The sequence below is a fragment of the Entelurus aequoreus genome, linkage group LG08 (genome assembly GCF_033978785.1).
Source record: "Entelurus aequoreus isolate RoL-2023_Sb linkage group LG08, RoL_Eaeq_v1.1, whole genome shotgun sequence".
Taxonomy (NCBI): Eukaryota; Metazoa; Chordata; class Actinopteri; order Syngnathiformes; family Syngnathidae; genus Entelurus; species Entelurus aequoreus.
In genome coordinates this window covers 57,000,600-57,028,280 of record NC_084738.1, presented here as the reverse complement: position 1 = coordinate 57,028,280, position 27,681 = coordinate 57,000,600, and the positions used below count along the sequence as shown (strand labels likewise).

The window sequence follows — 27,681 nt, the reverse complement described above, 5'->3', positions numbered from 1 at the left end:
CGATCAATTGTATTATTCAAGATATTCTTTCATTTAAGTCTGTGGAATTTTATATTGTTGCTCGGAAAGTGGAATGTGGTGGACATCATGTTTTTTTTTTATTGTTTTTTTTTTAGACTTTTATGCTTTGGATACTTTTTAAGAATCATATATTTATTAAACATTTTAATGAAAAAACAACATACACAATTTTAGGTGTTTAATTTGGCCTTTAAATGAATTACACGCCTGCGTTACTGTGTGTGTGTATGCAGGGATAAAATGTAACATGCGAATGCATTAAGTTTTAAACCTTTACATTATATTGTATACAATTAAACAATATGTGTACAATTAATCAATATGTGTACAATTAAAAAATATGTGTACGATTAATCAATATGTGTACAATTAAATAATATGTGTACAATTAAACAATATGTATACAATTACACAATACGTGTACAATTAATCAATATGTATACGATTAAAAAATATGTGTACGATTAATCAATATGTGTACAATTTAACAATATGTGTACAATTAAACAATATGTGTACAATTAATCAACATGTGTACAATTAAATAATATGTGTATAATTAAACAATATGTGTACAATTACATGCAGCCTACACACTGTGTGCACAATTTTACCTTTACGTGAATTATGTGCACATTTAAACATGTGCGAATGCATTATTTTTACCTGCACGTACATTACGTGTACAATTAAACTTATACATGATTATCTGTACAATTAAACATGTGTATGCATTATTTGTACATTTAAACATGTATTAATGCATTATTTCTACATAAGTAGCCTATACACACACAATCTGTACACTCTTACCTATACATGAATTATGGGTACATTTAAACATATAATAATGCATTATTTCTACATTTCAACATGTATTAATGCATTATTTGTACATTTAAACATGCATTAATGCATTATTTCTACATTTAGATAAGTAGCCTATACACAATGTGTACAATTTTTTACCTACGTGAATTATGGGTACATTTAAACATGTGTTAATGCATTATTTCTACATTTAAACATGTGTTCATGCATTATTTCTACATTTAAACATATATTAATGCATAATTTCTACAGTTAAACATGTATTAATGCATTATTTCTACATATAAATAAGTAGCCTATACAAACAATGTGTACAATGTCACTTATACATGAATTATGGGTACATTTAAACATGTGTTAGTGCAATATTTTTACATTTAAACATATACTACTGCATTATTTCGAAATTTAAATATATATTAATGCATTATTTCTATATTTAAACATGTATTAATGCATTATTTCTACATATAAATAAGTAGCCTATACACACAATGTGTACAATTTCACCTATACATGAATTATGGGTACATTTAAACATGTGTTAATGCATTATTTCTACATTTAAACATGTGTTAATGCATTATTTCTACATTTAAACATGTGTTAATGCATTATTTCTACATTCAAACATGTGTTAATGCATTATTTCTACATTTAAACATGTAGCCTACCACATTGTATACATTTAAACCCATACATGCATTGTATGTACAATTAAACCTGTGTATTTTTTTTCTTCTTTTTAAAACATGCCAGAGTGAACAATAACCCATGAGAATTGACAAAAAAAGTCCAGAACTAATCAAGACACAAGGACACCGTAGAAGAACCCACGTGACCCAATCAATGGTTCACAGCAGCTTACACACACACACACACACACACACACACACACACACACACACACACACACACACACACACACACACACACACACACACACACACACACACACACACACACACACACACACAAGGTGTACAATATAACCTATATGCATATATACATTTAAACATATACACACACAGTGTGTGTACATACAAACCTACATGCATTACGTTGTAAACCAATTATGTGTACAAATAAACTTGTACATGAAAGGGACAAGCGGTAGAAATGGATGGATGGATGGATGCATTATCTGTACCAATATGCTTTATGTGTACAAATACATTTGTACATGCATTGTGTGTACAAATATGCATTATGTGTACAAATACTTGCATTAGGTGTACAAATGTGCATTGTGTACAAATAAACTTGCACATGCATTATGTGGTCAAGTATGCACTACGTGTACAAAAATGCATTATGTGTACAAATACATGCATTATGTGTACAAATATTATGTGCACAAATATGCATAACGTGTACAAATAAACTTGTACATGAATGATGTGTACAAATACATGCATTAGTTGTACAAATATGCATTATGTACAAATAAACATGTTCATGCATTATGTGTGTTATGTGAACACATACATGCATTAGGTGTACACACATGCATTATGTGTACACATTTCCATTATGTGCACAAATTATGTACAAATAAACATGTTCATGCATTATGTGTGTTATGTGAACACATACATGCATTAGGTGTACACACATGCATTATGTGTACACATTTCCATTATGTGCACAAATACGCATTATGTGTACAAATAAACTTTTACATAAATAATGTGTACAAATGCATGCATTAGGTGTACAAATATGCATTATGTACATATAAACGTGTACATGCATTATGTGTACAAAAATTTGCATCATGTGTACACATACACGCATTAGTGTGTACACATATGCACATATCCATTATGTGTACATATACATGCATTATGTGTACAAATACATGCATTATGTGTACAAATACATGCATTATGTGTACAAATACATGCATTATGTGTACAAATATGCATTATATGTACAAATACATGTATTATGTGTACAAAATAAATGCATTATGTGTACAAAATACATGCATTATGTGTACAAAATACATGCATTATGTGTACAAATATGTTTTATGTGTACAAATACATGCATTACGTGTACAAATATGCATTATGTGTACAAATACGCATTATATGTACAAATACATGCATTATGTGTACAAAATACATGCATTATGTGTACAACATACATGCATTATATGTACAAATATGCTGTATGTGTACAAATACATGCATTACGCGTACAAATATGCATTATGTGTACAAATCACCCTGCGCGTGCAGGTGACGGTGCGTTATGCATTATGTGTACAAATATGAATTATATGTACAAACACATGCATTATGTGTACAAAATACATGCTTTATGTGTACAAATTTACATTATGTGTACCAATGTATATTATGCATTATGTGTACAAATATGCATTACTACAAATAGATGCAGTATGTGTACAAATATGCTTTATGTGTACAAATACATGCATTACGTGTACAAATTTCCATTATGTGTCAATATACATTATGCATTATGTGTAAAAATATGCATTATATGTACAAATACATGCATTAGGTGTGCAACATACATGCATTATATGTACAAATATGCTGTATGTGTACAAATACATGCATTACGTGTACAAATATGCATTATGTGTACAAATCACCCCGCGCGTGCAGGTGACGGTGCGTTATGCATTATGTGTACAAATATGAATTATATGTACAAACACATGCATTATGTGTACAAATTTCGATTATGTGTACCAATGTATATTATGCATTATGTGTACAAATATGCATTATATGTACAAATGCATGCATTATGTGTACAAATACATGCATTATGTGTACAAATATGCTTTATGTGTACACATTTCCATTATGTGTACAAATATGCATTATGCATTATGTGTACAAATATGCATTATATGTACAAATACATGCATTATGTGTACAAAATACATGCATTATGTGTACAAATACATGCATTACGTGTACAAATATCCATGATGTGTAAAAAATATACCTTATGCATTATGTGTACAAATATGTATTATATGTACAAATACATGCATTATGTGTACAAATACATGCATTACGTGTACAAATTTCCATTATGTGTCAAATATATATTATGCATTATGTGTACAAATTTCCATTATGTGTACCAATGTATATTATGCATTATGTGTACAAATATGCATTATATGTACAAATGTATGCATTATATGTACAAATACATGCATTATGTGTACAAAAATGCTTTATGTGTACAAATTTCCATTATGTGTACAAATATGCAATATGCATTATGTGTACAAATATGCATTATATGTACAAATACATGCATTATGTGTACAAAATACATGCATTATGTGTACAAATATGCTGTATGTGTACAAAATACATGCATTATGTGTACAAATATGCTTTATATGTACAAATACATGCATTATGTGTACAAATATGCTTTATGTGCACAAATACATGCATTACGTGTACAAATATCCATTATGTGTAAAAATATACCTAATGCATTATGTGTACAAATATGTATTATATGTACAAATACATGCATTATATGTACAAATACATGCATTATGTGTACAATTATGCAATATGTGTACAAATATGCATTTTGTGTACAAATCACCCTGCGCGTGCAGGTGACGGTGCAAAGTGCAAAGCGTGACCGAGTCGGAGTGACGGCTCCCCGCATGCGTCACGCATGAGACCCTGCTCCCCATTATATACAAATATGCAGTATTTACAAACACGGTGTCAAACATGCCGACTCTTTGCACGTTTGCACCTGAAATCGAAGCAGCTGCGCGCGGGTCCACGAGGACCCTCCGGCCGCCCCCAGCGACTCCCAAAACGGGCATCGATCCCCGCACAACAACAACTCCCCACATATGAATCGAGAAATATTCCTCTAAAATTAGAACAATTCAGATTGTGAAATTCAAAAAAAAGAATCGCAGGTTGTCATGACGACCATCAATTGGAATGAGAAGCGGCGTTCTTATGATCTTTCGACGCGCCGCCGCCGTTAAAGCGTCAGCCGCCTTGACGCCGGTGAATGATCTCGAACATTGTCTACTCCCCAAAACCATAAAAGCAACTTTATGGACGTCACGTGACTTTTGTCTAAGTCATATAGAGGTTTACAATCTTTGCTACTTGTAACTTGGACTTAAAACCTCTCTCTCTCTCTCTCCCTCTCTCCCACTCGCTCTTTCTCTATTTCCACGCTTTTTTTGGACTTTATTCACCGAGTCTGACCATGACGTCATCTCGCATCTCTCAGGTAAGTTGCCTTTTTTCATTTTTTTTTTAAAAAAAAATTTTTAAATTTTTGGGCTCAGAGATAAAGCAGAGACACTTTTTTTTTTTAATTTATTTTTTTTTTTATTTCCACGAAGCGCTAAGAGTTTGACGACACGTCTACAAAGAGCCCATCCAAAGTTGACATCACCGCCTAAAAACATCCACACGCCCGGAGGGTCGTCCTCGAGTCACGTGACAGCATGAAAAACAACCGGAACAGACGCACTCCAAAAAAAAAAAAAAAAAAAAAAAAAAAAAAAAAAAAAATTACAAAAAAAATGTCCATAGGAGCTGACGCGCGCACACGCACCTAACTTTTACATTCCATTTTTTTTTTTTTTTTTTTTTTAACTTTTTTTTCACCTCCACGAGAGAAAAGAGCTGAAGTTGCCAGGGAATAATATTTACACGACACGTAAAGGAGCACAGAGACACAAGAACATGCTGCAAAGGTGCTAGAGCCATTATTATTATCATTATTATTATTATTATTATTATCCATATTATTACTGTAATTATCGGGGCTCAGTTGTGGAAGGCGCTGGCCCCGCTCACCAGGCTCATGCTCTTCAGCTTATTGTCCTTCTTCCACTTCATCCGGCGGTTCTGGAACCAGATCTTGATCTGTCTCTCGGAAAGACACAGGGCGTGCGCGATCTCTATCCGCCGCCGGCGGGTCAGGTAGCGGTTGAAGTGGAACTCCTTCTCCAGCTCCAGGGTCTGGTAGCGGTGTAGGCGGTCCGGGCGCGCTTGCCGTCCGGGCCGGTCATGTCTGGAGGAGGATGGGGAGGATGATGAGGGGTTAGTTGGGGAGGTTGGATGTGGGTGGGTGTGGGGGTGGGTGGGTGAGAGTGTGCGTACCGTGGCTGATGTGGAGCTTCCTCATCCAGGGGAAGATCTGCGGCGTGTGGCAGTCGGTGGCCGCGGAGGAGGTGGCGAGGCCGGGCTCCTGGCGCGCCGCGTCCGGGGTGACGGACGCGGTGGCGGCGGCGGCGGCGGCGGCGGCGTCGTCGATCTCCGTGAATCCGCCGCTTTTGTCGGAGGTGGCGCTCCGCTCGCACGGCGGCGGCGACGCGCTCTTCACGTCCAGCGGTTCGTGCGACGCCGCTTCCGAGCATCCGGGCGTCTGGCGGTAGCGCGCCGGGTCCTGGCCGAACCCGCGCGCGTCCTCCACAGCGAAGTGTCCGTTTCCACCGCCACCTCCGCCGCCTCCTCCGCCTCCTCCTCCACCCGCGCTTCCGCCGCCGCGGTTGACGGTCAGGTCCATGCCATTGTAGTTGTAGCCGAACGCCCCGGAGTGCATGGTGCCAGGGTCTCTGAAGGAGCCGCTCACTGCGCCGTTAGTCCCATAATTCAGCAGCTGATAGTCGGAGCCATTCGGGTAGCGCCCGAGAAGGAGTTTACAAAGTAAGAGCTCATTTGCGCGGATTTTTTAAAGGCTCGATTTGTAGATCTTTGTCGCTATAATCCTGCGTGCGCGATTTATGGACGCAATCATGAATTATACGCAATGGAAGCCGCCCTTACTGTACTTCGCCAGGTGTGCCGCCAAATATGGGCGCGCTCCGGAGGATCACGTGCCTTTGTTGACCAGTCGTAAATCCTCTCTGATGACTCGGAGAGGTAATTCATGCTCGGCGCGTACAAATGATGACGAAATAATGGCCGTTAGGCTCCGGGCGGCGGCGCCTCCCCCTCTCGGCGCGCGGGGCGGACGGCGCCATCGTGCGGCCGCAGGTGGGAAGTGCCCCCACCCCGGCCTGGGCGGCGCGCTGTCAGGCCTCCATTTGTCATCTACGTGACACACACCCTATGCGCGTTATTATTATTAATTATAATAATAATAATAATAATAATAAAGGGTCAGTCAGAGTGTGTACATCCAAAAAAGCCTTTATTTGTATGTACAATTGCGTCCAACACGTTACAGTAATAAATAATAATTATGTACAGTTACACAGAGGATACAGGACGTGCACGTAGAGACGGAACACCGGACTATAGACGAGGAACAACTTCTGTACATGTTTGCATAGTCCCTAAAAACCGAACATAAAAGGCTCTAAGCCACATGTTGCTTTTTTTGCGCCCTCTTTTTTTTTTTTTAACTCTTCTTCTCCGCCTCCTCCTCTTCCTCGGGCGTCTTGGGCGGATTGAGCAGCTTGTTCTCCTTCTTCCACTTCATCCGGCGGTTCTGGAACCAGATCTTGATCTGTCTCTCCGTCAGGCACAGGGCGTGCGAGATCTCTATCCGGCGCCGGCGGGTCAGGTAGCGGTTGAAGTGGAACTCCTTCTCCAGCTCCAGGGTCTGGTAGCGGGTGTAGGTCTGGCGGCCCCGCCGGCCGCCGCTGCCGAACGGGCCTGCGCGGAGCACAACAACATCGCAAGGGGGGGGTGCGCACAGTGAAAACATGGACATCACATCAAATAGGACTATGGATATATATATATATATATATATATATATATATATATATATATATATATATATATATATATATATATATATATATATATATATATATATATATATATATATATATATATATATATATAATATATATATATGATTTTCATAAGCTTTTGCATGCATTTTTTTTTTTTTTTTTACAACTTTTTTTTTGTTTTTTTTGTTCAATTTTGAAACCTCGGCTCATGCAGGCCGGGTGTGCGTGTGCGTGTGCGCGTTCGGGGGGTCATGATGCTGAGGCGCGCTCTCACCGGCCGAGCAGGCGTTCATCCTCTGCATCCAAGGGTAGATGAGCGCCGACTTGTCCTCCAGGCTCATGCCCGCACTCGGGTCCGCGCACTCGGCTTTGTGCTCCTGCGCGCCAAAGAGCGGCGGCGGCGGTGGCGGCGGCGGCGGATCGCCGCGTCCGGAAAAGGCGCACGAACCCTCCGCGTCTTTGTAGAAGCTCCCGGCCGCGGCGGCGGCGTAGTCGCCGCACGGCGCCGCTCCGCCGCCCGCCCGGCCGTAGATGGCCGCCTGCTGGTAGTAGGAGGCCGGGTAGACCTTGTCCTGCACGGCGGCGGCGCCTCCATAGGCGGCCGCGCCGGAGTAGTGCCTCAACGGGTCGCTGTACCCCGACGCGTACAGGGGGATCTGGCCCAGGAGAGAGTCCTGTCCTCCCGGTAGCGACACGGGGAAAGTTGAGTTGACAAAATAGGAACTCATTGGGTGGACAACGGGGGCGCACTCCGGAGGAAAATGATTTGTTGTCTTTTATAGTCCAACTGCTTTTGCCATTACTTTATCGGAGATTTGGTTTTAGCTGAGAGGGGAGGGGGGGCTGCGAGGTGCCACTGACTTCACGGGGGAAGTGTACCACCTGATCACCTCTGGCCAATCGCCGCCCGCCCGCGCCTGCGTGCACTGCGCCCGTTGGGGGCGGGGGGGAGGGGGGGGGGGTCCTCTTGTTGCGCGCACCGGGTCCCGGGTGTCTCCGGATGGAGGTTGTCTTTACGCGCGGACGCCACGACGCGTGGACACGCGCCCTCATTAAAACCATTTAAACACACCCCCCCCCCCCCCCCCCCCCCCCCCCCCCCCCCGACAACAAAAACACTCCTCTTGATCATCTTTAAAAGAACGCGTCAATCGTCTCGACGAGCGCAACACATTTGATCAGTGACGCCATTAGTGACATAATTGTTCTTTTTAATCGCCTTTTTTTTTTTTTGGGTCCCCCACACTTTCATCTTTTTTCATCAACAATAAATAAAAATGCGTTTCAGCCGCCCCACGTGACCTCACAAACAATAACAATAAAAAAATAAAAAATAGCTGTATAAAATGTGGTTTAATGTCAACTTGTATTTATTCAACACTATTGATAAACAGTTTCCGCACATAAAAAATGATTAAATTAAAAAGCATTAATCATAACAATATATGAATTGTATTTATTGATCTATTGCATAACTTAATTATGTATTCATTACAAAACGAGTACTAACACGCACTAGTTATTGTTATGATACGAAAAGGGGTAGTATTGAATAAGATCTGCTTCTTCCTACTCCTTTTCGGACGAGAAACTGTAATTGGGTGATGAATTGCAGAAGAAATAATCAAATAAATAAATACAAATAAAAATGAATTTAAAAAATCCATTAAATTACATAATAATTTAATGGATTAATAATAATGATGATGATGATGATAATTAAAAAAATGATAATAATAATTTTAAAAAAAATAAAAAATAAAAAAAAACACAAAAAAAATAAGAATAAAGCCATAAAAGTCACACAAAATATATTTAACAAACCAATTCCACTTTTTAAAATCCAAATTCCACTCAACAAAACATGTTACGTGCAGGCCGCGGGCAGCCAAGATGGCGACCGTGGCTGCAAAAAAAACCCAACACAACCGTTTCAATGTCACGCCACTTGTTTTTTCTGTGTGGATTTTACACACATTTCCCCATACAAGTGATTGTATTGTATAAGCCTTTGGAAAAAAAAAAAGGAAAAAGAAATATGATCACGCAGAAGAACGTCCCCCACGCAGGTCTCACCTGCAGGCCTCTGGTGCAGCGAACCCACACTTTTAAGTGCATTTCCACACATTTTGGACATGCACGTGCACGGCCTTACCTGCGTGGATCGCCCCGTCACGTGTTGCATCTCCTTCGTGTCCCCTCGGATGAAAAAAGATCCAGTAGAGGTAAATGTAAATATCCCACCTCGCCATTTTAAAGCTCCGTCTTTACGCGCGCAGACGGCCTCCATCTTTCCAGCGCGCATGTGTGCGTAATGTGCGCCTTTTTTCCCCCCTCTTTGCACATTTTTTGGGGGTCACGATGGTGCCGAGAAAAGGCTGGCGTGGCGTCGTCCACGGGCACGCAGCAGCTGCAGAACAAGCTGCTCATGGGGGGACACCAAGTTGTGGCGCGGCCACATGATCCCGGCGACCAATCCCCGCGCCGCCTGAGTCGTAAAGTTGCACAGCAAAGTTGTAAATTTTCATAAAGTGCACCTTTCGCCTTTTTTTTTTTGCGCCTCAGACGCTGCAGCTCGCCATTTTTTCACTCCCTGGCCGAGCTTCTGAAATGTTGATTTGGACGAAGAAAGCCGCAGAAATCTTGCATTTCTTCCAGAAGATCCGCAGCAAAACGTAAGGCCGAGGATGTTTTATTTCTTGTTTCTATTTACTTCGTCAACGTTTGCCGCCCTTAAAATATTATCAAATGTAAAAATATGTTTTATTGCTCCTTAATAATAATAATAATAATGTCTTATTTGCTGCTCATAAATGTCATTTTCTCCTAAAAAAATCACATCAAATCAACTCAATAACTCCTCGTAATTTATTTCGTTTTGTTTTTTTTGTTTGCTTTGGTTGGAAGCAAATGTGTTTGGCAGTCGTGTCCTGCTTGAAAGAGGATTTCCGGAATTTACAGACGCAATAAAACCATAAATAAAAAGGAGACAGGCAACACATTCCAATTTGTGGGCCTTTTATTTTGCTCCTGAAACTCACCAAAAAAAAAACAGTCTGAAAATGCCTGGAAAAATAATAATGGAACATTTCTACTAGATAAAATCCATAATAATAGTTTTTATGCTATTTTGATGTAATTTAGTAAAATAATATTTTCTGTTAATTCTGTTTTTTTAAATGCTTTGTTCGTTAAAGATGAATCAAAACACATCTGCACAGAAAAAGTGCTTTATTGAAACATATTTCGTTTCAAAGCAATTAACATTTTAATTAGTGGTGATTTCGTTTCGTCATCCAATTCAAATCTTCATTATTTTAATATTTTTGTTAGTCCCTAAAATGCTACCTGTAATGGGTGTTTTTTTCTTGTTATTTTTTTTAGGACAATTTGGCTTCTTTTGGTGTTGAGAGGCAAAGCAGCTGACAAACGTTGTAAAGTTTTATGGCCTCTGCGGCACAAAAAAGAGAAAAATGCTTCCAACATTTTAGTTTTGTAAAAAAAAAAAAATAGTAATTGTTTCAAATATAAAGTCATGTTTAAAAAAAAAAATTAAAAAAAATCTAATGAAATTGTAACATTTCTTGAATGGAAAATGTTTTCATCATTTTGTGGGATTCCATCAAGAACTTCATTTTGTTAAATGGACAAGCGGTGGTAAATGGATGGATGCGTAAATAACAGTTGTGAAAAACCAAACAAATAAAATATATGCAATATGAATTTATTTTATAGGCCTGTTTGTGTTCAAGTTGGCATATTTGAGAGCAAAACAGAGCAGCAGGTGACTAAAGCGACGTTAAATCTTGGACAGTTTCATGCGGGACATCCGGCAGTGCTGCAGGATCTGCTTTGTGGTCTCGCCGTCCTTCGCCGTGCGGGACAGGCCGGGCCTCCTGAGCACAGGGAGGGGGCGAGTGGCGCCGACAGAGAGGCCGTGCAGGTCTGAGGGGCTGTGATGGGTGTCATGGCGTCCTCTGGGGACCACATCGCGGGGGCGTCGGTCGGAGCTCCCGGCAGCCTCGCGGCGAGGCGCGGAGGGGACGCCTCGGACTAAAACAAGATCAGACTCTGCTTCGACGTGGTCCCGGGTCACAAACGGCGACGTCCTTCAAGTGCGCTGAAAGGCGGGACTTCTCACTTCGTCTGAGGGCCTTCCGAACACTGAAGCGTCGCCTTTTGTCTCTTGGCCTGTGGCGGCTTTCTGCCTCGAGCGTGTTTACGTTCTTGGGCGAGCTCTGCAGTGAAAGAAACCTTTGTCAGTCCCTCCAGGATGTCGCTCGGGCCTTTTGGCCATCTTTGGCCTAAAACGGCTGACTTGGCGGCAGCTTTTTTAGAAAGTTGTGGCAAAAGTTGCAATGTCATGAGGTGTTTTTTTTGTTGTTTTTTTTAACATTGAGTCAATTAGTGATTTCATGAGTTTGTTATCAATGATTTAAGTGGAAACTTCACCTCAAAAAAACAAATACTGTATTGATGTTTTTACTTCTTTTCTAGCACACACTTCATTCATTCATTATCACTAATAATTATAATTACTTTTAACTATTAAAAAAAAACACAGCAAAGTTGCAGACATTCTCTGTGTATGTTTTACTCTTGAAAAGTCTTAAACTCTCATTTATGTTCCAACGCCTGAAGAACATGTGTGAACTGTTCAGAATGATCAATGGCGAGAAACGAGAGATTATCATGTTGTTACATGTTGTTGATATATTGTTACATGTTGATATATTGTTACATGTTGATGATATATTGTTGCATGTAGTTGATATATTGTTACATATTGGTATATAGTTACATGTTGTTGATACATTGTTACATGTTGTTGATATACTGTTACATGTAGTTGATATATTGTTACATGTTAATATGTTGTTACATATAGTTCGATACATTGTTGCATGTTGATACATTGTTACATGTTGTTGATATTATCACTAATATTTATAATTACTTTTAACTATTAAAAAAAAAAAACACAGCAAAGGCTTCCTTATTGTCGTCCACAAGTTGCAGACATTCTCCATGTATGTTTTTACTCTTGAAAAGTCTTAAACTCTCATTTATGTTCCAACGCCTGAAGAACATGTGTGAACTGTTTAGAGCGATCAATGGCTTTAAGTTTTTTGTTTGATGAACGAGAGATTATTATCACACTTCAACAACTGCAACATGTAAATGCTGCGTTGCAAATGAAATGATTGAAAGGGGTGTGAACGATTCGATCCGATTCCGATTCCTGGGTGATGATTCGATTCAGAATCGATCCTCAATTCTACGCATTATTTGGTATAATAATTATAATGAAACTTTTTCAAAAAGGTTTACAGGTTACAAAAGCGCCCTCTGGTTGCATTGAGATGACCTAAAAACGTGTTTTTAAACATTTATTTTTACAAAATAAAAATGTTTATTTTTTTCAAACCGATTTTTGAAAATGATGAATTGACGTAGACTCCAGATGTGACTTGATTTTTGGGGGGGCACTAGAAAACACCTTCTTAATTGTCTTACCCTGGATCAATAATTGTTGAAGAAATATAAATACATGTCAACCAGGATGTCAATGTTAATATACTACATTACCCAGGAGGCTTTGCACTGCAGACATGAATGAGAAGTAGTTCTGAGCTACAACAATTGTGTGGTTTGATCAATAAAGAGTTGATACGTTGTTACATGTAGTTGATATATTGTTACATGTTGATATATTGTTAAATGTGGTTAATGTATCGTATGTAGTTGATATATATGTAGTTGATATTGTTCGTGTTTTATAAGTTATGTAGTTGATATATTGTTACATGTTGTTAATATATTGTTACATGTTGTTGATATTTTGTTATGTGTAGTTGATATATTGTTACATGTTTGTTAATATATTGTTACATGTAGTTGATATATTTTTACATTTAATTGATATATTGCTACATGTTGATGATATATTGTTGCATGTAGTTGATACATTGTTACATGTTGTTGATATATTGTTACATGTTGTTGATATATTGTTACATGTAGTTGATATATTGTTACATGTGTTGATATATTGTTACATGTTGTTGATATATTGTTACATGTTGATGATATATTGTTGCATGTAGTTGATACATTGTTACATGTTGTTGATATATTGTTACATGTAGTTAATCCATTGTTACATGTTGATGATATATTGTTGCATGTGGTTGATACATCATTACTAGGGCTGCAACTAACGATTAATTTGATAATCGATTAATTTGTCGATTATTACTACGATTAGTCGATTAATAATCAGATAAAAGAGACAAAACTACATTTCTATCCTTTCCAGTATTTTATTGAAAAAAAACTGCATACTGGCACAATACTTATTTTGATTATTGTTTCTCAGCTGTTTGTACATGTTGCAGTTTATAAATACAGGTTTATAAACATTTTTTTTTAAAATAATAAAAAATAATAATTGCCTCTGCGCATGCGCATAGCATAAATCCAACGAATCGATGACTAAATTAATCGCCAACTATTTTTATAATCGATTAGTTGTTGCAGCCCTAATCATTACATATTGTTGATACATTGTTACATGTTGATACAAATCCATCTCACCAAAATGAACTTTTTAACCTTTAGTCTGTTTGAAAAAGTTTTATTATAATTATTAGGGGTGTCAAAAAAAATAGATTTTCAGATTAATCGCAATTCTTATTTGTAACAATTCTTAATTGATTAAAAAAAAAATCAAGAATCGATTTTTCAATTTCATAACATTTTTTTCCAACCTGTCCGGTACAGCCATTTAGGCAAATGATATTGTTGATCGCAGAATCATAGTATTGATGATCATATCTGCTGTACAGATTGACTTTAGAAAAGAGAAGTGTTGGATACTTCTCTTGTTGCCTTATTTGTATTTGACTTTATTAAATATTTGGCTAGAATTTCATTTAACAAAACCAGTTTTCTTTTAAATAATATATAAATGAATCAGAGATGTTTATGTATTTTATGGAGGAATGTAATTAATTATAGAACTGGCACACAATATTATTAATTAAGTATTGATTTTGAATCGAGAATTGTTTTGAATCAAATAATTTCAAATCGAAATCGAATCGAATCGTGTGGTGCCGAAAGATTCACAGCCCTAATAATTATTAGACCAAATAACACATTGTGTGAATCGGTTTGAATGGACGGTCGATTCTGAATCGAATAGTCACCCCATAATTGGAATGGGATGGAACTTCTTGGCGCCCACAGAATCCCAGCCCTAGTACGAGGATGAAAGTGAAGTTTTTGGTGGTCACGTACCTTCTTTGAGGTGAAAGTGCAGGACGTGTTTTGAGCATAGGGCGTCAAAAAGTCCAACTGCAAGGAGTACAAAGTTCCTGTTTGTCTTTTTGTCCACAAGTACACGTGCCCGCCACAGTGTGTGAGTTGACGTGCACGCTCACCTTCAAAAGTTGCTTCGGCCGCTGCTTATGGGGGACGGCGTCCTGGAAGACCCCCCCGGCCTGGTTACGGTCCTGCAACAGCTGGCGGATCTGCCGGACCACCCCCAAGCCCAGCAGCAGCTTCTTCCTCTGGAGCAGCACCTCTAGCCGCTCTTCCTCCTCCTCGTCCTCCTTCTTCAGCGGGACCGGAGCAGCAGGCTGAGGAGCAGCGGCGAGGAAACGTGATTAGTTTTCGTTGCATGCTTAAGTAGCGGGCCTCATCTGGCTCGTTTGAATACCGCCAGTGGGTCAAAGAGGAGGAGCACAATTCATCCTGGCACAATGGGCTCCAGGGCGCCCTCTTGTGGCGGGCCCAGCTGCAGCCTGAGGCCTCACCGGCTGCGGGGCCGCCTCCGGGCGGCCTGTGCGCGGTCTGTGTCGTGTGGGCCCAGGTCTGGCCCGCTCCCCCGCCGTCTCCCCCAGACAGTCCCGCTGCTTGTCCCGCTGCTGCTGCACTTGCTGCCTGCAAAGTCAGAGGGCTGATTGTCACGCTTGTCGCACTTCTCGCCACCAGAGGGCGCTGGTGGCGTGAAAATCCAACAAAATAAGAGAATTGTTTTTGTTTTTTAGGTCAAATTGCAACCCCCGAAAGGGACAAGCGGTAGAAAATGGATGGATGGAAATATTGATCTCTTAAGGATTCGTCGCTCACGCAATAAATCTATTAAAAGTGCAAAGTTAAAGCTTTGTTCTTCCGAGCAAGTCGCCAATGACCTCTGACCTCCTTTTTAATGCCCGAGCACAGGAGTACACACACACAAGTACAGTAAATACAGTAATTCAATACTTATTGGAGTGCAGAACATGGGAAAATGGACATGTTAAGAATTATGATAAGAATTAGGTTTGGGGAGTGCGGCCCATAGGGTGAGTGTAAAATACTATATTTATATAATTTATATTATTATTGTTATTAAAATGGAATGTAAAACTGCAGGGCCTATCAGAAGGCTTCAGTGTATGTGTGTGTGTGTGCGTGTGTGTGTGTGTGTGTGTGTGTGTGTGTGTGTGTGTGTGTGTGTGTGTGTGTGTGTGTGTGTGTGTGTGTGTGTGTGTGTGTGTGTGTAAACTCCATCCATCCATCCATCCATTTTCTACCGCTTGTCCCGTTCGGGGTCGCGGGGGTGCTGGAGCCTATCTCAGCTGCATTCGGCCGGAAGGCAGGGTACACCCTGGACAAGTCGCCACCTCATCACAGGCCTTATTATTATCATTATTATTTATATTATTATTAGATTTTTATATTCTTTCTCAATTTAATCAGTTTTACTTTTATTTTTCTTGCATTGGTTTAGTTGCCCTCCTTTTTCATTGCATGCGCGCACGCACTTATACTTATATACTTATATATATATATATATATACATATACATATACATATATATATACATATACATATATATATACATATACATATATATATATACATATATATATATACATATACATATATATATATATATATATATATATATATATATATATATATATATATATATATATATATATATATATATATATATATATATATATATATATATATATATACATACATACCCATATATATATCCATATATTTATATACATATATCCATATATTTATATACATATATACACATATATACATACATACATATATATGTATATATACATGTGAGTGTGGGGTGTATACGGTTTTACAAACAAATTAAAAAGGGGGGCAACTAATACATATATGTGTGTACATTCATATACATGATAAGTGTAAAATACTATAATTTATTTTATATTATTTACATTATTAATATTATAAATGGAATGTAGAACTCAGTGTGTGTTTGTGTGTGTGCGTGTTTGTGAGCTCCTTATTATTAATATTATTTTATTTGTCTATGTTTTCTTGATTTAATCAGTTTAGTTTTATTTTTCCTGTATTGTTTTAGTTGCCCTCCTTTTTCATTTATTTTAAATACCATATATATATATACACATATATATCAAAATATGGTATATTAATATATATATATTAATGTGTGTGTGTATATATACAGTATGTATACATGCATATATATACATATATACGTATACTATATACACACACACGCACACACACACACACACACATATATATATATATATATATATATACCGTATATTACCAAATAAATGCCCTTGTGCAAATAACCGCCCGGGGTCTGACCCCATTTTGTGAATTAACCGCCTCTTCCTAATAACCGCCCATGTCCAAATAGCCGCCCATGGGCTGTTATTTGCATAATTTAGATTAAAAACATATTGATTTCATTAAACCCAATTTATAAGATAAAAGGAAAAGCAAAGGTGCAGTAATTCTGGTAATTACGGTAACAGCAGACGTTACCTGGGGATTCTGGGTAATCAACATATTGCAATGGGTCACCGCATATAGCGTAACACACACTCAACGACAACAACAAACCCACGAGGAAAAGTTTCAGCATGGCAAGCAACAGTAGCAGTGAGTTGAATGAACAGGATATCGGTACACCACAACTGATGGACGGGAATACTTTAAGGGGGAAGAAGAACAGAAAGTTTGACTTAAAGTTCAAGCTAGCGGTTGTGAAGTATGTGGAGCAGAATTCTGGTTTGACAGCGGCCAGGCAGTTTAACGTTGACCCAAAACGTGTACGAGAATGGAAACAAAAAAAGGGAGAACTACTATCTCAGTCGGCAATCGATGGAAAACGGGCTCGCTTATCTGGTGGAGGTAGGAAGAAAGTGAGCGACGAGCTTGCTGCTAATTTATGTCAGTGGATACATCACGTATGCTGCTTTATTTAAAACTTGGAGTACTGTAGCCTTTATTTGATTTAAGTGACAGTATTATTGTTCTGTTTTGATGGTGGGTTTTATACTTGAGTACTTGGTACAATAATTTTATTTTTCCCGGTAGGCTGCTTTATTTAAAAAGTTGATTTATTTTTAGTATTGGTATTCTATTTGACAATTGTTGCACTACTGCCATGTTGAGGCCTTGTTGATCTCTTGTCTTTTGATAGCCTACCTCATGTTGATCTCTTGTTTTTTTGTTTGTATGTTTACAATAGCTTTTACATTTAAAGTTTTTTGTACGAAAAAAAAATACTGGACAGTAACCATTGTAACCAAATAATGGCCTGGTGCAGGCTGGTGCAAAAATAAATAAAAGCCTTGTGCAAATAACCGCCCATGTCCTAATAGCCGCCCGGGGTCTGACCCCATTTTGTGAAATAAACGCCCGGGCTACTATTTGGTAATATACTGTATATATGTAATTTCCTTGTGTGCTTAGTTTTACAGTAACTTCATTATGGAGACTATCATTAAACAACTTCAAGTTGGAGTTGTTTTAGTTTTTCTAGTTTAAAGGAGTGTTTACTAATCTGCCAAACTAACAGAAACAACAGAAGAATATAACAAACAATATAATGTAACCAGAAAAAGATATGTCGATACTAATAACTAATAACACATAGGGGTGTGAATCCTGGGGCGCCTAACAATTTGATCCGATTACGATTCCTGGGGTGACGATTCGATTCACAGTCGAGTCTCAGTTCAAAACCGATTCTTGCAATGTGATATTTGGTATAATAATTATAATGAAACTTTTTCAAAAGACAGGTTACAGGTGAGAAAAGCTCCTTCTGGTTGCACTAAGTCGGCCTAAAAAGACCTTTTTAAAAATGTATTACTACAAAAATTTATGAAATACCTTTTTTTAATTAATTTTTTTCAAACAATTTTGAAAATAATGAATCGATTTAGAGTCGAGATGTACATATAATTATAACAAGAGTATAATTCATAGGGGATTAAATTGTTTTTACTTCCTTAGGCTTTGCAGCATTTGAATGAGACGCCAACCTTTACCTGGAAGTAGTTCTGCCTAGCAACAGCTCAGCATGGTTACCGTATGGCTACATCTCCAAACGCACCTGGCACGCTCCTGACGGGCTCTGGAAACTTCTGTGGTCTGGACCAGCGCGTTGCTTTGGTCGAAGAACTTGGCGTACTTGTCTCCCCCGCCCGCCTCCCGGGGAAAGATCCTCCTGAAGCCGCCTAGGTGCTTGCTCTCGTATGTCGCCGTTTGCCGGGCGCAGGCCGCCTGGCACCGCCGCAGATCCTCGGACCTCAAAAGGTGAAAGACAAGGAAGTTGAGATCGACTGATATGTTTCCTTTTTCAGGGCCGATACCGATTGTTAGTAGTCGAAGATGCTGATAAGTGATATTTGGAGTTATTTAAGTTATTTAAACATTAATACTATATGTCAGTAAACATCGGGACAAGGCTTTAAGTTGTTTTTTGAACATTATTTTTTAGGAAAGTTGGGACCACGTCCGACCAGTAGGAGGCCACGGGGAAGACCCAGGACACGTTGGGAAGACTATCTCTCCCGGCTGGCCTGGGAATGCCTCGGGATCCCCCGGGAGGAGCTGGACGAAGTAGCTGGGGAGATGGAAGTCTGGGGCCGTATTTATCAAGAGTCTTAGAGTGCCATTTTACACTTAAGTCCTGAGAATTTGCGAAATTTAGTCCTACTCTCAAACTTAAGAATAAAAGCTATTTATCAACTTTCTTAAGTCTAAGAATCACTCCTACTCTCCACGATATTTAAGAGACCTTCAGAGGTGTCCTAAGTGGTTAGGAGTTGCCAGCGGGGGATGGCACTGAGGCGAGAGAGACGTGCGCGAACGTTCAGGGAGCGGAAGGATGTCCTGGCTTTGTTTGATGACGATCAGCAGCTGATCAAACGGTATCGTTTAGACCAGGGGTCGGCAACCCGCGGCTCCGGAGCCGCATGCGGCTCTTTGACCACTCTGATGCGGCTCAGCTACATACTTGCCGACCCCCCCCCCGATTTTCCCAGGAGACTTATGGATCTCAGTGTCTCTCATAAATAACTCCCAGGGAAAAAATAATCCTATTTAGACTATAAATACTAGATAAAGGGCGTGCCCTAATTGCACTGCAGTAATTGTCCTCTATAGCATTTACATACAGCATGCCAGTCCAGCCGCACATTGCATGTTGTTATTAATCGCACACACAGGAGACAGCAAAGCATACTTACTCATCAGCCACACAGCTTACACTGACGGTAGCCGTATCAAACAACTTTAACATTGTTACGTTACAAATATGCGCCACACTGTGAACCCACACCAAAAAAGAATGAAAAACACATTTCTGGAGAACATCTGCACTGTAACACAACATAAACACAACAGAACCATTACCCAGAATCCCATGCAGTCCTAACTCTTCCGGTCTAGATTATACACCCCGCTACCACAACCCCCCCACACATCAACCCCCCCCCCCCCCCCCTCTCCTTGCGTTGGTTGAGCGGAAGAGTCAGTGCTGCATGGGATTCTGGGTATTGGTACCGTCAGTGTAAGATGTGTATTGGTACCGTCAGTGTAAGATGTGTGGTTGCTGAACTACTACGGAAGAGTTAGTGCTGCATGGGATTCTGGGTATTGGTACCGTCAGTGTAAGATGTGTGGTTGCTGAGGTAGTACGCCTTGCTGTTACTTACGTGTGGTCAAGCAGGTACACTGTTAGGGCAGACTGTAGAGGGCAGTGTCATCACGCTCTGATATTCGGGAGTCTCCCGGGGAAAAATGAGAGGATTGGCAAGTATGACGCTATCAAGCGCCATTCATTCAAAACTCGCGGGCTGCACTAACATCAAATGTCCACATTAAAGTGCGTGCCGGTGCGTGTGTCGGAGACCCCTGGTTAATATAGCACAAAGCATTTAAGCTCTGTATGCAGTGTTTTTCATTTTAAATTGTAAATTTTTTTTGTGGCTCCCATCACTTTCTTTAATTTGTGAAACTTGCCAAAATGGCTCTTTGAGTGGTAAAGGTTGCCGACCCCTGGTTTAGACAGAGCGGGTATTACTTTTGTCACAGATTTAATAATTTTCGATTCCATGTTGATTTCTGCATGTGGCTGCAGTGGGCTAGTATATATAGAGCCACCCACACCAGTTTCCAATTAGTTGCTTAATTAATGAATTGGAAAGAAAATGTTATGAGAGTAGCGTATGTGTGTGTGTGTGTGTGTGGCCCTTTAATAGGTGACAGCATGTGAGGTGAGTGACGTCAGTGAGTATGTGGGCGAGAGAAGAGAGGGAACGGTAGCGTGAGTGCGGGCGGGGACTAGTTTGTTTTGTGTTGGATTGGCTGTGTGCAAGCAATCAATAAAGCAAGATTTGCAACTAATCGCCGGACTCATCATTCACCCTAAAGTCGTCCGCTGTGGAGACCCACTGCCGGGTAAAGTGAAGGGTGTTGCCCCGAGCATACATCGGCCCTGGAGAAGTGTCTCCCCTGCGCTCTTCGACTACGGTCTGGGAGCAGGAAGCAGGAAAGGTGCAACAAAAAGGAAACATTTATTTTTGATTCATTGCCAATATTGTTTGTTTGTTTTGTATTATTTTGTATTTTATTGTCCAAATATACACTCCCATTGTCCACTTAAATATTTCTAAGATATTTCTTTATTCTTAGACAAGGGATTCCCTTCCGTGATTGGTCATTTCTATGGACACAGAAATGACGTCACCTAAAATTCCGTTTACGGCACATAGTAATGTCGTAATTCAGCTCTGAGTGTGACACTTAAGATTCAGTCCTACACTTCGCTGAAAGTGTGAGTAAGACGCTTGATAACTAACTTTTAAGTGCAGCTTTCAGCGAATAATTTCTTTACTCTTAAGTCAACTCTTAGCAGACTTCTTAGGACTAATTCTAAGAAGCTTGATAAATACGGCCCCTGGGCTTCCCTGCTTAGGCTGCTGCCCCCGCGACCCGACCTCGGATAAGCGGAAGAAGATGGATGGATGGATGGATGGATGGATGGATGGATGGGACCAGTAGTGACATAATGTTTGATGTTGTGTTTAATTTAGCATAAAAAAATATCAAACTTTATTACATGTTTCTAAGAGGAGCATCTACATTTTATATCAAAATATGGAAAATCACCTGGGAAAATTGGTCACTATGACATTTCGCTACATCACAATAACTCATCTACTCCATTTTATAAAATTTTATAACACTTTATGGATTTAATACATTGTAAGGTTTCTGAAATATTAAATACTTATATAATCATCTCATACTTGTCAAGATATTTACACAAAGTTTGCATTTTTGTCATGAATATATTTTCTGTCGTCCTTATGTCCGTCTATCTCTGTCACGTTATTTGATTGATCATGAAACTCGTGGCGCTCCTTTAACAAGCCCGCGCTCCGAGTGTTGCGGACGGACGCTTGTCGAGCGACTCCATCGCGGCAGTAGCCAAAACAAACAAAACGGGACCGGGTATATGCCAGGAAAAAAAGGACAAAAGCTGGATTTCCTTGCAAAATAGAACGTTTTGACAGGTAAGCAGAGGAGACATATCAAAACATATTTGGGGAGAATTTTTGACAATGAGAGTAATATTTTTTCTTATATTAATAAAAAAAAAAGTGTTCCAGCAAAAAGGGAACTTTTCTCATGCAATAAAAAAGGCTGGTAATTGAGCAATGCTTATTATTTATCTACTTGACTAATAATTATTGTTTAAATACTAGATATTGGTATCATAAGTGTAGTTCATTTGTAAAAAAAAAAAGAAGAAGTCCGATAACGATATAGGTCATATAATATGGGTGTGTCTTTAGAAGAAAGGACACCTGTTGTGGGCGGGGAGAACACCTGAGAGTTCCTACCTGGCCGCTCTGGATGGATTGTCCTGCAGACGCTCCTTGGCCCGCCTGCGCTCGTCCTTGGAGATTCTGCTTCTGTTGCAGGCGTCCAAGTTGATGAGGAGAAGCGTGTCGTAAAGCAGCGCGTCTTTCACCTCGCAGTCCAGCGGCGAGTCGGTGGTGAAACTCGGGGAGTGGTTGACCTGCGGGCACAAATTAGCTGACGGTTGATGATCAGGGGTGTCCAAAGTGTTTCCACCCAGGGAAGCATCCTGAAAAGTCACCTTGGTATTTCTCATTTTGTATTAAAAAAAACTCAGATATGCTAAGAAGTTATAAAAAAATAAATCATCCAGAGAATCAGCGCCCAAGACCAAAAACATCTGATGTACAAAGAATTAATCTTTGTGTTATTAGCATGAACATTACAACTTTTGCTACGCCGTGCAAAATGTAGATTTTACAGGAGAAAACACTGTCATCAGCACTTTACTGTAAAAATAAGAGTGGGACCATTTTTTTACATTTACAGTAATGCACTGTAAAAAACAATGACTGTAGATTTTATGGTAAAAAACTGGCAGCTCAGTCACCAAAATGTTACTGTAAAATTTACAGTAGTTTTTGCACAGAATAATTGTAACTAGAAAACCTATACCACTGTTATTTTTGCAATAAAATTCTAGTGACTGAGCTGCCAGTTTTTTTCTTTATAGTGTAGACATTTTTTTTATGTTGAAGCTAATAACACAAAGATTCATACTTTAAATATGAGATGTTTAAGGTCTTGGAAGCAGATGTTTTAGATGTTTTTTATATATATAACTTCTCAACATATTACAGTTTGTATAAATAAATAAAAAACGTTTTCAATACTACTATTATATTTCCAATAAAATTCTACTGACTGAGCTGCCAGGTTTTTTTTACTGTAAAATCTCTTCTTTTTTTTTAATAGTGTAGAAAAAAAAAAGAATGTTGATGCTAATAACACAAATATTCATACTTTGAATAGCAGATGTTTAAGTTCTTGGACGCCAATTCTTTAGATTATTATTTATAACTTTTTAGCATTTTAGAGTTTTTTTAAATAAAAAAAGTAATTACAGGGCAATATCACTGTTTTTTCCAATAAAATTCTAGTGACTGAGCTGCCATTTTTTTTCCTGCAAAAAAACCCCAAACTGTAAGTTTTTTCAATTTACAGTGCATTATTGTAAATTGAAAAACAATACCACTGTTTTTTTTTACTGTAAATTCTACTAATTTTTCCAACAGTGTATATATTTTTTGAATGTTGATGCTAATAACACAAAGATTCATACTTTAAATTTGAGACGTTTAAGGTCTTGGGCGAAAACATTTTTAGATGTATTTTTTTATACCTTTTTTTATACCATATTAGAGTTTTTTCAAATACAACATTATATATATTTTTAATTTGCAGAGCAATACCACTGTTATTTTTCCAAAAACATTCTAGTGAAGTGAAGTGAATTATATTTATATAGCGGTTTTCTCTAGTGACTCAAAGCGCTTTACATAGTGACTGAACTGCCATTTTTTAATTTGTAAATATCTAAAGATTTTTTTTTCCACAGTTCATTACTGTAAATTGAAAAACAGTACTACTTTTATTTTTATGGTAAAATGTTGGCAACTGAGCTGCCAGTTTTTTATCATAAAATCTACTAACTTTTTCTACAGTGTGCTTTCATGACCTCTCAATACTTATTATTGTTGTGCTTTTATCATTTTTAGAATGTGGGGCCCACTGGCCGCCCCTGGCTTAGCAGAAAGTGCATCACACGGTAAAAAAACCCTGTAATTTTTATGGTAAAAACTGGCAGCTCTGTCATCAGAAGTTTAGTGTAAAAATAAAAGGGTACAGACTTTTTTGAAAGTGTACTTACATGACACTTCACTGCTCTTTGTTTTCATGTTTTTATCATTTTTACAATTCGGCCGCACTTTGGCTTAGCAGGAAGTGCATCACACTGTGAAAAAAACAAAAACTGTAGATTTTACAGTAAAAATGTCAGTTCATTTGCCAGAGATGTAGCTGTCTTTTAATTTACAGTATACACACTGTAAAAACAATCATAGACTTTACGGGGGGGAAAAAACTGGCATCTTAAGTGCCAGAATTTTACCATTAAAAAAAAGATAGGTCACTCGGGATGGGTACCATTCACATTTGAACCTATACGGTACCAACTCAGGGTTCCTGGGAATCAATACCAGTACTCAGCGGTACCAATTTTCGCTACATTTGCGTGTGTTAATAAATATTAATTGTTTTTTATAATAAAATCTAATTTCTTATTGCGAACATTTAAAAATTATCTGATTATGATAACTGCTGTCCAGTTGTTATATCTTCTTTTATTGTCATCATATTATCATTTGCAGGTATGACATTAAGTGCAGTTGCAAGTCCAAGACAGGGGCGGCGTTACCTCCAGCAGCCAGGGCCTCAGGCGGTGGTCCAGCAGGATGTCGAAGCCGAGGATCTCGAAGCAGGCGCTGGCGGCGGCGTGGTCGGGGAAGCAGGTGTGGTAGTTGTGCTGCAAGACGGGATGGACCGAGATCAGCGTCTTGACGATCACATCCTCCATGTCGCTCCACAGCTTGGCCGTGTCGCCGCACGCCGCCTCCAGCCGCTCCATAAGCGCCGACAGCTTCCTGCAACCAAGGAGATTAGGAGCGGGCGCGATCGCGCGTGTCAGGCGCCGTTGCCGCGGCGACGTACCGCTTGCTGCCGGTGTGGTCGTCGCGGACGAAGTTGTGGCTGTGCTTGTTGATGGAGTAGTTGGTCAGGTGCATGCACACCTGGTCCTGGGGACGTCACATGGTCTTATTCCACATATCAAGATGGCGGTTACGTCTGGTCCACTCACCAGGTTGCCGTGCGTCGGGACGGTGTACTTGGTGGTGCAGAAGCGGGCCAGACCCTCCTTGAACAGGAATATCCTCAACGGGTCACATGACGTCACCAACACGTACAGACGCAGGTCGAACTTGTAGCCGTCCACCACCAAAGGCTGGGAGCCCACCATTACACACAGTCAAGCAGGTGTATATATATATATTAGGGCTGCAACTAACGATTCATTTGATAATCGATTAATCCGTAGATTATTATATTATTATAAAAGAGACAAACTACATTTCTATCCTTTCCAGTATTTTATTGAAAAAAAAACAGCATACTGGCACCATACTTATTTTGATTATTGTTTCTCAGCTGTTTGTACATGTTGCCGTTTATAAATAAAGGTTTATAAAAAATAAAAAAATTAAATAATAATAATAATTAGAAAATAAAATAAAATAAAAAATTGCCTCTGTGCATGCGCATAGCACAGATCCATCAAATCGATGACTAAATTAATCGCCAACTATTTTTTTAATCGATTAGTTGTTGCAGCCCTAATATATATATATATATACAGGTATATATACATATATACATACATATGTGTATGTACAGTATATATATACACAGTATATACATATATGTATGTATATACATAGATGTATGTATAAAGATTTGGCCTGTTAAATTACATATTTGACATCACATTTGATAATATTCCTTGGCTTTTTACGTCGTAAAAACAGTAAAATTCTGGCAACTGAGCAGCCAGTTTTTGACCGTAAAATCTACAAATATTGTTTTTACTGTGTAATACTGTGAATGGAAAAAAGTAAACATTTTTACGGTTAAACTCTGGCGACTACGCTGCCAGTTTTTTTTTACCGTAAATCTATGGTTGTTGTTTTTACGGTACATTTCTGTAAAAGAAAAAAAGGTAACAGTTTTTTTACTGTAAAATTCTGTCGACTAAGCTGACCGTAAAATCTACGATTGTTGTTTTTACGGTGTATCCTTGTGAATGGGAAAAAAAGTTACCAGTTTTTACAGTATATTACGAATATTGTTTTTATGGTGTATTACTGTAAATACATTTTAAATATCACCATTTTTTACAGTAAAATTCTGCCGAATGAGCTGCACGCTTTTGACAATCAAATTAACAGGTATTTTTTTAATGATGTATTAATGTGTACCAGTTTTTTTACGGTGAAACTCTCGCAACTAAGCTACCATTTTGTACTTCAAAATCGCCGGTTGTTGGTTTTGCTGTGTATTACTGTGAATGGAAAAAAAACAATTTAACTGTAAAATTCTGGCAACTAAGCTGACAGTTTTTGGCTGTAAAATCTACGGTTGTTGTTTTACGATGTGTTGCTGTACATGGAAAATAAATAAAACATTTTTACGGTGAAATTCAGGAAACTGAGTTGCCTGTTTTTTTACTGTCAAATCTTAGCTTGTTTTTTTATGGTGTATCAATGTGCATGGATAAAAGGTACCAGTTTTTTATTGTAAAATTCTGGCACCGGAGTTGCCAAATTGTTAACTGTAAAATCTATGGTTGTTGTTTATATGGAGTATTACTGAGAATGAAAAAAAGTATTTTTTTTTACTAAAAAAATTGTTGCAACTGAGCTGTCAGCTTTTTACCATTAAATCCACAGTTGTTTTTACGGTGCATTACTGTAAATGCAAAAAAGGTACCAGTTTTTCTAACTGTGAAATTCTGGCGACTAAGCTGACAGTTTTTGGCTGTAAAATCTACGGTTGGTTTTACAGTGTATTGCTGTAAATGGGAAAAAAGTAACAATTTTTAACGGTGAAATTTTGGCGACTGAGTCGCAAGTTTTTTTTACTGTCAAATCTACGGTTTTTGTTTTTATAGTGTATTAATGTGCATGGAAAAAAAGGTACCAGTTTTTTTACTGTAAAATTCTGGCGCCTGAGTTTTAACTGTAAAATCTATGGTTGTTGTTTTGACGATGCATTACTGTAAAGTAAAAAAAGGT

At 38.6% G+C, this 27,681-nt stretch overlaps 3 protein-coding genes across 7 annotated transcripts in view; all 3 read right to left on the bottom strand.

The window, feature by feature from the left end:
• Window positions 1-5,660: 5,660 nt before the first annotated feature.
• On the bottom strand, window positions 5,661-6,566 carry hoxb5b (homeobox B5b). The gene is given in 4 exon segments (XM_062056881.1): window positions 5,661-5,878; window positions 5,881-5,919; window positions 6,009-6,539; window positions 6,542-6,566. Coding segments are annotated over 4 exon segments (801 nt in total). The 3' UTR covers window positions 5,661-5,672.
• A 685-nt stretch (window positions 6,567-7,251) lies between these two features.
• On the bottom strand, window positions 7,252-8,322 carry hoxb6b (homeobox B6b). The gene is made up of 2 exons (XM_062056884.1): window positions 7,869-8,322; window positions 7,252-7,508 (listed from the first exon to the last, which is right to left on the bottom strand). The coding sequence occupies exons 1-2, from the start codon at window positions 8,320-8,322 to the stop codon at window positions 7,252-7,254; spliced, it is 711 nt and encodes a 236-aa protein (XP_061912868.1).
• A 2,980-nt stretch (window positions 8,323-11,302) lies between these two features.
• Window positions 11,303-27,681, bottom strand: part of ttll6 (tubulin tyrosine ligase-like family, member 6) — a 31,811-nt gene continuing 15,432 nt past the window's right edge. For 4 of the 5 annotated variants that reach the window (XM_062056866.1, XM_062056865.1, XM_062056867.1 and 1 more), the window contains 9 exons: window positions 25,692-25,835; window positions 25,544-25,629; window positions 25,251-25,476; window positions 22,816-22,994; window positions 19,017-19,211; window positions 15,415-15,541; window positions 15,040-15,237; window positions 14,897-14,953; window positions 11,303-11,832 (listed from right to left, as the gene is read on the bottom strand). In XM_062056866.1, the coding sequence (XP_061912850.1) occupies window positions 11,659-11,832; window positions 14,897-14,953; window positions 15,040-15,237; window positions 15,415-15,541; window positions 19,017-19,211; window positions 22,816-22,994; window positions 25,251-25,476; window positions 25,544-25,629; window positions 25,692-25,835 (1,386 nt within the window). In that variant the 3' untranslated portion in view covers window positions 11,303-11,658. Of the gene's footprint in view, window positions 11,833-14,896; window positions 14,954-15,039; window positions 15,238-15,317; window positions 15,542-19,016; window positions 19,212-22,815; window positions 22,995-25,250; window positions 25,477-25,543; window positions 25,630-25,691; window positions 25,836-27,681 lie in introns of those variants that run through there. The other variant, XM_062056869.1, reaches the window with a different exon arrangement.